At 37.9% G+C, this 9,766-nt stretch overlaps 1 protein-coding gene across 1 annotated transcript; it reads left to right on the top strand.

Annotated features, from left to right (window-relative positions):
* The first annotated feature begins 505 nt into the window (after positions 1-505).
* cxcl12a (chemokine (C-X-C motif) ligand 12a (stromal cell-derived factor 1)) lies at positions 506-9,019 on the top strand. The gene is made up of 4 exons (XM_040139890.1): positions 506-614; positions 2,062-2,179; positions 3,224-3,307; positions 5,242-9,019. Exons 1-4 carry the CDS (start codon positions 548-550, stop codon positions 5,267-5,269), a joined length of 297 nt encoding a protein of 98 aa, XP_039995824.1. The 5' UTR covers positions 506-547; the 3' UTR covers positions 5,270-9,019.
* The last annotated feature ends 747 nt before the right edge of the window (positions 9,020-9,766 follow it).

The raw sequence follows: 9,766 nt of genomic DNA, 5'->3' as shown, positions 1-9,766 counted from the left end.
CAAATAAATAAATTGAAACCAAATTAGATATTTATTAAGTTTGCTGGTCATGCAAAATACTCCATGATACAAAGTATTGCTAAATTACAGCATACAATATAACTGTTTAAACGTTATTTTGCATGCACGGTAAAGGAAGGTGTGAGTGTGTGTGTGTGTGTGTGTGTTTGTGATAGTTTGTTGCATTTGCATTGAGCGCTGTAATTTGCCTACTTGGCTGTGCTTACAAAATAAAAGCATAAAAATCAAGCAATGTAAAAACAAAGTCATCAATCACTGATATGTTGCAAAAAACACACTTTGAATGTAAATCGTATATTTTTGTTTGGTTGTAATTTGATCAATTACATCACTTAATAAATGTTAGTTTCAACAAATCCTGTGCCCTTTACGGCTTTTATTTTGCTATCCCCGACCAGAAGTTTCTGTTCTTCTGTGTGGCTTGACACTGAAAAGTAAATTTAACACTCCACCATGGTCCCGTCGGTTCACAGCTGCACTGGACTTTACTCTGGGCAGGGTCGACTCTCGGAGGCATTAACGCAGAATGGATGCGAAACTGCTGGCACTCGTGGCTGCGCTCACGATGGTGACATATGCGCCTCCATCACAAGGTATTAAATAATTATTTTCCGTTTTTTTTTAGTGTATTGTTGGATCAGGTCTATTTTATACTTTTTTTCAGCTGTCGTTGTAAAATGAAGCGATGATTAGCTGCAAATTACTAAAGGTTATTATATCAATATTTAACAGAATGGATATTTTATTATTATTTATTTATTTATTTTAAATTTAAAAAAAAAAAAAAAAAGATTGCAAAAATGCTTGCAGAAAAAATGCGTCAGAAGCATGATTAAACCAGTATCTAAGAGATTAACTTTTCCATTCCACAACTGCAATCTTTTATTATTTAAATAAAAACTTGATAGACTTTTGCAGTTATTATGTTATATTTATCTTAATCCTACCTTTCCTGAAGGGAGGTGGTACATGCTCGAATTTAGTGACAAATCTATCCAAGTAATTGGCAGTTCAATTCAGATGCTAAATTCCAATTGAAAGCTATCAAAGTGCAAACGTTGTCAAACTTAAATGTTAACTAAACGCAATTCCTCTTCACTTTAACTAAAAATATTATTGTAATTAGCACAAGTGTAACTTTAATGTATATATGAGCTTGTTCTGGAGTTGGAAAAACAAAAACGACAGGCTGCACATGTGCGTTCTTGCCGGTCACTGATCAACGTGTGTATTTGTTCTTCTATTTGTTTTCATTTAATTACGCGCAAATGAGGCAGCTATAAAACAAAGCCCCAACTAGTCTATATGGCGACATAAGTCACCCGAGCTGAAGGTGTTGCGCCTTTTATCATGGTAATGCTGTTAGATCAGGCGTAAAAAGAAAAAAATAATTAGCATGAAGTTAATCTATAGCGGTACTTCTGACCATCTGTTTGTATGACCTACTGTCTCCTATAAGTTTGGCTTTCAAATGGTGTCTGACAAGGGAAAGAAAATTTTACTGTTTTGTCCTTGTACTCATCTGTCTTAAAAATCATTTACAACCAAAAGATACTAAATAAATTGATGCATTTTTTCACAAATTTTGGCCTAGTTAAAACTGAGTTTTGACCTGTGGGTTTCACAAAAAAGAAAAAGAAAAAAGAAAACACAGACCTATTTATTTTTCCCCCTTAGTCAACTGTGAACATCTCTGTGTACAAATCTGAAAGCTGAGTTTGTCATGAAAAGTATGCACATCCATCATGAAGGACCACACAGTAGCCTACACAGTTGCGCATGACTGAAAGACCTTGGTGGTTTTAGGTCTGCAAGTCCTGATATGATTGTCCTGTACTCCTGTGTGAGCTCAGTGGGGCAAAAAAACAAAAAGAAAACATTTTTTAAAAATCTATAAAGCCAAAATATGTAATTTAGTTACCCGGTTTCTACGGGAGATCATTACCTTCATCTAATCTTATGTTTTTTTTGCTTCGAAAGATGCTTTGTTGTAAATATCATTATGTGTGACTGGTACTTATTGCCTCTTCTCTTTCTCAGCAAAGCCCATCAGTCTGGTGGAGAGATGCTACTGCCGCTCAACAGTCAACAGCCTCTCACGGGGCTACATCCGAGAGCTCAGGTTCATCCACACACCTAACTGCCCCTTCCAAGTAATGTGAGTATTGTTTTAACTCTGGTTTCAGTGGGTGACACTCACACAAATGCATGGAAGTGCATGCTTCACACACTAAAAAAGTTAGACAGGTTTCGTCCTCGTTGGACATTTCTCACCATCAATCTCTGAGACGTGACAGGCCGGAGAAAGGAGTTGTGAATGCATGTGTGCACACACGCCCCTCTGTCACTCTCCCTCACACACATCCCACAGAAAGTAAGACGTTTTTTTACCACAGGCCAACTGACACTTCCACAGGAAGTGCTCAGTTTGAGTATAAGTGAATCTGAAAGGGAAGTGGAAATTGGATGCAGTTTTGTTTTCAACCGGAAAGCAATAATTGCTTGTCATGCAGCGTTCCCTCAAACTGTGCTTACAACCTTTCTGTATGATCCCATTCATTGCTTCAACCTGTGTGGAGTGAATTTACAGAAGAAAGTGTGCAGCACCACAAGCACAATGCGGTTGGTTAGAATAGACAGGGAAACTTCAGGAACAGTTCAATGTTAAAGGTAGCAAATAGAACCCTGAGGTCTTACAAATACACATACAAGGTGAATGAAAAACTGATTTTAGTTACTGACATACAGGACACAAGCAGCAAAGGAGGTATGATCTCCTACATAGAGACATATGATCCAGTTCTGAGCCATTCTGTAAATAACCAAGGGTAACCAATTACAAAGTAACCAGTAGCCTCCACATGTTGAGGGGTTGACTCCTAAACCTCAAGGTGCTCAAATTTCTACTGCACATTAATTAGGTAGCTCAATCAAGGGTGATCTTTAAGAACTGCCTGAATGCACATGTGTTGTTTGAATATATGCAGCAGATTCACAAACAGCGGGGAAGAGTCACTATCAAACTAATGCACTCCTGTGAAAAAGCTCCCCATATGTGTCAAACTGACAAGGCAGTGTTAAATCAGCCTGTTTGATAACAATGTGTCAAGATACTTGATGTCAATGACTTCGTAATTCACCCTCTCTTTTTCAGCGGAGGTATAATTGGTATATACTGAACTCTTTTCCTTTTTCTGATCAGTGCAAAGCTGAAGTCAAACAAGGAGTTGTGTTTGAACCCAGATATCTGGTGGCTGCAGCAGTACCTGAAGAATGCCATCAACAAGTAAGTACAGATAAATCAAACTGATTTTGGTTTACGGATTGTGTGTTTGCTGCAATACGTGCTTCTGTTGTCTGCTGTCATTTGTCAGCCTTTAACAGATACCTCGTCTGGAGTACTGTAAAATCACTTCCACTATAGAAATTTAAAGCAACCAATGCAGGAATGCAAAAGCTCAAATGTTCATTCAGTGGACATCTATCAATAGACCAGCGTGAGAATGGCAGCTCTTAGTTGTCCAACTTATATTGGAGCCCAAACTTGAATCAGGTTGGCACATGACCAAGTGGGAGTAGAGACTGATTTCACTTTCCAACACAAACTGTGGTTTTGATGTGGGATAATATATAAACTTCCATTTAATCTGGGTTCTTCACTGTTTATACAAGACCCGGGTCTGCAAATACAGTTTTATAAAATATACACTTGGAATACATACAGTACACTGTTTGGAAAGTTACACTGGAGATTAAACATATAACATAAGACCATTGGAAAAATAGCGCAACTTTATAGAATCACCTTTCTCCTCTGGTCATGTAATGTAACATTAATGCAACCACTTGCATTGTAAAAAAAAGTTTGTCTGAGATTAAGAAGTCAATGCCAATGTCAACTGTCTCCTTCCTGCCCTGAAGATGGAGACACTTTTCTGAAAAACCCTTGGCACCATAAATTTTATAGAAGGGATCGAGTTGCTACCCTGAAGTCTGTGCAGTCATATATTTCTAAGGACTGAGCACCCCTTCAGCAGCTGGATGAAACAAACTCTGCACTGTGTTGTGGAGGCAGAGTTTTAGGTGGAAAAAAGTGGATTTCCTTTGAAGAAAACTAAATGAATGCAGAATGCTGATAAATCCTCCATGGTCCAGCTTCTGACATGCCTGCTCAATACTCACAGAGTGACCCACCCGTAGTCACCCAGTCACACTGTCTGTGTCAAGGATGATTGTGGAGCCCTGACCTGTTGAGGTGTCAACAGTCCTCTGCATAACAAAACAGCCCATGTAGAGAGTAGATGGCGGTCATTTACAATGGATCAGTCGTTATGTGTTTCCAGCTACACATACTGTCAAAGGGGAGGAGGGACAAACTTATTTACAATGTGTAGAAATGCACACGATTATAATGCTACTCTTTAGTTTGGTAAACAAGACCATGATTACCTTTTTGAATCAGTTGAAATGTGACTCAACATTTGCAGTATAATCCAAAGTCAGTAATTAAACTGCCCACCCATGATCATGTATTTATACTGTTAGCTCGTGCAGTGTAGGTGTACATCACTCTTCAGCTGCTGCAAATGAATGTCCTGCAAAATTACCTCTTGAGATCTATGATATATCAAAACAGGTATTTTTTTCATTTACCAGCAATGGACTCAGAGGTTTCCAAAAACCCTTCCTGGATAGAAAAACAGAACCTGGGAGCAACTAATTGACTGAAAACTTGGGAGTTAGAAAAAGCCAACTAACTAAAGGGATAAAGTGGGTTTATTAACTTGCTCAGAGCGAATGCAGCAAAAAATCAACTTTAATAAGCCAAATGTTTTGTTCACAATTACAGTTCAGAAACATTTAGGCCCTGTAAACTTTCAGCAGTTGCTTTTATTTGACAATGCTGGACCCCAATTTTGGCACTTTCTCTTTTTAACCCTGGCGTCCAGTCATGCTTGAAAAAATACTCATTGATTTTCAATACCGTGTTTACTAGGTAGTTAGTAGTTAACGAGTTTGTCCAATGGACAATTTTATTTTTGTCACTCTGCCAAAGTATTTTTTTTTATTATCTGTTCTTCTAGTTTTTTATTAAATTGACGGACAGCAACTAACTGTGTGACTAGTCAGCACCAAATATGTTATATGATTTTGACATGGATATCTTAACAACTGTTTTGTTCTCATAAAACTCACGATAGATTTTCTTTTTCCTTCCAGGATGAAGAAATCCAAGCAGGGCAACTAAAGAGCCTGCAAAGATCCTCCTGAGCCATCACTGACGATTAGGACCATCAATGTTACAGATATGCAAAGTGTGATGAGATCATCTGGTATGTTGTACAGCACTTATGCTGGCTGCCACGCTGTGGCAGCCTTTTGCATGGAATCAACCTACAACTCTTCACCATGAACACCAGCCCACCAGCCCTGCCACTGTCTTCCCTATAACCACTCTCACCACTTATAGAGGTAATAGATGTTATTAGTGTAAACTTCAATTATATCTGTAAGTGTGTTTTTTCCTAACTAAAATGTATATACTTTTTTTGTCAATGGACTTCAACATGATAGAGGTAATTTTGGAGATCTTCTCGCCCCTCTTCTGTCATTTAGGAAAAAGGACCAACCTCAGGGTCTAAGTTTAAAGGGGAGGGTTTTCTCCACAACAAACATGAGTCAACATCCTACTTGCAAGTAGCAGAGTCCTATGGTCTGCTGAGCCAGTAGAAAATTGATTTATAACCAATCCTAAACATTGGATCTGGTTATCTTGATTGTGTCTGATTTTAAATTGTACAAACTAATGAAACTAATGAAAAACAGTGTATAGTTTCTCTTCTAAAAACCGAGGAATGGGCAGAGCCATAGAGTTTGCCAAGTTGTATTTCATGTTTCAAGTTAATTCGCAGAGTGGAATTTCAGCGGGTGCCAGCTACCCCCAGACTGAATATAAGATGTATACAAGATCCTAGTAATAGTGGCAATTACAATGTTTTTGTGACAGAAATTAGGATGCCAAAAGAGCTTGAGCATTTCCGGCGCCCTTCTGTGGCTGTGATTATGCAATCCGGTGTTACCCAACATGTCTAGAGAGAAGCTAAACATCTGGAATCCCAGACACTTTTAACTGAGCAACCAACAGGTTGAAATTTTACCGGAGTCATAAAGTTGTATTAGTCGTAAAAGAAAGATTAACTCATGCTAGCTGGATTCTGATTGAAGTAACCTCTTAGTATGAATGTCCATTTCAAAGAAGAGTGTAGAGCAATTTGTTACTGTTAACATGTCAGTAGTTAAAACAGTATGTTATACTGAGCGCCACAGTTGAGCAAGTAGTACCATTACTGACAATAAATAGTTGTACATAGATGTGACTACCTACAACCGTCATGCAGATAGCAATGCACTTTATATCTGATGTATTCATGTTTTAATTACAAAATTTACTATTACTCACTAAGTCTGATCATTAAATTCTGTCTTTTGCCTTTATTTTTTATGTTTATCTTGCTGTTTCCATTCTGTTCTTTTTTTATCAATGAGTGTGTAGCTGCATTTAACTGTTAAAGATTTATTCATCTACTCATTCAAATCTTCTTGTCATATGTAAAATTTATATATACAAATGTTTTATTTTTGTACTCTTTTATGCATTTATATATTCAATGCAAACATTTAAATGAAGGAACTGTACTCTCACAATTGAGCCGTCCACCCAACATTGTTATTGTAAAACTTGTATGTAGTTGGTCAGTAAAAAAAGGAAATCTTTAAAATGTTATGATTACTTTGCTATATGTTACGAGTCTCTCCATCATAAATATACACACTTATACCCACTGATGCACACAGTTCAGTTCAGTGACTCAGTGTAAAGCAGGCTTTTCTAGGTCCAACACACAGCTGGTGTAATCGCACTGTACTTGGGGTCAGAGGGTAAATTTGATGCTTTGATGTGAGAACATGTGTTTAGCTTTACTCACAGGGGCAAATGAAAGGCAAGGACAATGATCCTGCCTGTTATTTAACTATTAACTCAACAAGCGCCCATTAGGAAAACATTACAGCTAAAAGGGATGAACTTTTAACTTCCCTCCAAGGGCATTATGTGAGGCGGAGCACAGTAGTATATGTGAGGAGAGTGGCCCGCTGATTGAAACGGCAGGGAGAGATAAGGGGTTGTGAGTTGTGAGCAGTCCTCAGCCCATTTTGCTGTGCTTACTGATCAGCTTTGAAGTCCAGTTTAAGCGTGATAAAAGCGGAGTCAGCAGCACTCTTGTGGAAGATGAAGCCATTGATTTAGCTCTGGTTTCCCAGTTTGGAATAGAAATTAATCCCATGTAGTCACTGTATGACCTGATTGTGTTTAACTGTTTTAAATGTGGATATCACTGCAGGACTCTGCAGGTAGCAACAAGTATTTTCCTCTCCCGTAATGTGAAGATTGAGTAGCTTTTCTTATGTGACATTTCATCACTCATACAGAAGAAAGATCTTCATATCTACCATTGTTAAGTATCTGTACTACATTTTGTTCACTGAAAATATTTCAATTAAACTTTATACCACAAATAGCTCACATCATTTGCCTTTTATCATCGATATGTTACTACGTGCTAAATTATCACTGACTGATCTGTGGGGGTTGCAAAGGAACATATACAAATATTATATATTCTCTAATGAAAAGCAGTTCATTACATATTGTGTTCTTGGGATCACTGCCAACACCCACCAGTTAAACTATGCAGTTGGTGTGACTGGACCTATGAAGCCTGAGGTGTAATAAAAGTAATTGTAAAAAGTTTAACTTGATATTTTATGTGCAAATTACATTTACCTGCAATTGGAAAACTAAAAAAAAAAATGCAAGAAATGTCTGAAAAGCTAGTAAAGCCATATCATTCATATACAATGTGTTGTGTCTGTGAAACAAAACAGCTAATGTAAAAAATATAAAGAGGTTTCTATAACAAAGTCTCCATTATATGGAGGCTATGGAAAGTAAACGAGACGTGTTAAAACACTAATGCATCTGCAAATCTAGTTAACTGAAGTGGAACAGAACAACGTGATTAAATTAATTATTGGCAGCTTTACACAACTGATCTTCCACTGTGTCACGTTGGTACTTGAGGCTAGCTGGGCACCATGACTAAATAAACACAGGTCAGATATGTTCATCCCAGCGTGTTTCACATATTCATCACCAAACCAGAGACAAGTACATGAATCTAAAAGCTGTGACTCACTGCCACTTTGGAGATAAAGAAAACCCCTGAAAGACCAACTTTTTAAACCAAAAGCTCAGTTTAAAAGTTAATTAAAATCTGTGTTGCAAGGCTGGGTTTTAGAATATTGTGAAATATTCTGAAAATATTCTGAAAAATAACGAAACCAGAAGGCTACTCAGCACCTTGGTATGAGCCTTACAGCCAGAATTGTACTGGTTTTTTTCGAAAGCTGACGAATGTACAAGACAGGAGAAGACATATGAAATTCATATTCAGCATTTCCTTCAAAACTCTGTTGGGGTTCAGAGTTCAACCACAATGTCAGACAGAAAACCTTGACAGGAAAATGATTTGTTATGTAAATCACACAGGAATAAGGGACGGGTGGAGTGAATGTGCCATTTAACGTACAGTACATGTTCCCTCCATCTTTAAGTGTAAGGGTTCCCAGATGTGCACCCAGTGAAATTCCACTTTGTGGTTATTCATCATGAAAAGCTTGAGCATGAAAATATAAAATTTTAGTGTGTGTGTGTGTACATGTGTGCGTGAAAGGGTAACAGGTCATAGAAAGCCAATTCAAGAAGGTCCCAGTGAACACCACTCTCCCTGGTCAAACCCGTTTTTAATAAAAACTACAAGGTGGTAAAGTTAATCTAGGGTCAGTTTTAATATTTTTGTTCGTGTGTATGTGTGTATCAGTGAGTATGTATATGTATGCATGTGTGATATCACTTCCAAACTCTACTCCAAGACCTTTTACTCTGCTTTAGCTTAGTAACTACAGCCATTCTGGCAGCTGAACACAGCAATTTAAAGGCCCTTATAGTTTTTCACCACCCGAAATGTCAAGGGATCATGAAAATTGCCCTGCGGAACGTATTAGGTGGTTAAAACATAGACACTTCCTAGTCACCGACATTTGACCATGGAAGAGCAAAGTTCCACGACACGACAATAATCTTTTAGAGGGGAAATGAAAACTATCAGACCAGTTGCCGAGCAGCTGTGATCTTAAAATTATGAATTGTTTGAACTGGCAGGATGAGGATGTGGCTGCACACAGATCTGGTGTTATTCAGTACTTTGTGGTCCACTGAAGGTTTGCCATGGTCCGCTGAAGGTTTGCCATTAAAATGCTTTCTGGTTTGCCTTGTGGATGATAGTAACTTCCCTCCTTAAAGTCACTGCTAGATCGCCACATGATGAAAAACATATTTATGAAGTAATGTATGTGCATTTTTCTGCTAAACTTTTAGACATAATCATTCTGTTTCTGTGACACTTTGTAAGCCTATGAGTAAGATAGAATGGACTAGTTTTGCACAAAAACATTTGATCTCCCAAAGGGTAACTTGACATCTTCTGTTTCACCTCCTCAACAATTAGTTCTGAGCACAGGGTCAGCTACTGCAGGGCAGACACTTGGCTGTCATGTGGGATTAATCTTTCTGTGTTGTTTATTTTTTGAAGGGTTGTCTCTTCTTGAAATTCTTTGGTACCCAGCG

The sequence above is a fragment of the Xiphias gladius genome, chromosome 11 (genome assembly GCF_016859285.1).
Source record: "Xiphias gladius isolate SHS-SW01 ecotype Sanya breed wild chromosome 11, ASM1685928v1, whole genome shotgun sequence".
Taxonomy (NCBI): Eukaryota; Metazoa; Chordata; class Actinopteri; order Istiophoriformes; family Xiphiidae; genus Xiphias; species Xiphias gladius.
The sequence above is the reverse complement of the archived record's forward strand: the minus strand, read 5'-3'. Positions and strand labels throughout refer to the sequence as shown.

What these genes read in the sequence shown, in the direction of transcription:
- cxcl12a (XM_040139890.1), top strand. Translation starts at nt 548, where the DNA reads ATGGATGCGAAACTGCTGGCACTCGTGGCTGCGCTCACGATGGTGACA. An exon ending in ATATGCGCCTCCATCACAAG is followed by an intron (nt 615 to 2,061) that starts GTATTAAATAAT and finishes TCTCTTTCTCAG; the next exon opens with CAAAGCCCATCAGTCTGGTG. An exon ending in CTGAAGAATGCCATCAACAA is followed by an intron (nt 3,308 to 5,241) that starts GTAAGTACAGAT and finishes TTTTCCTTCCAG; the next exon opens with GATGAAGAAATCCAAGCAGG.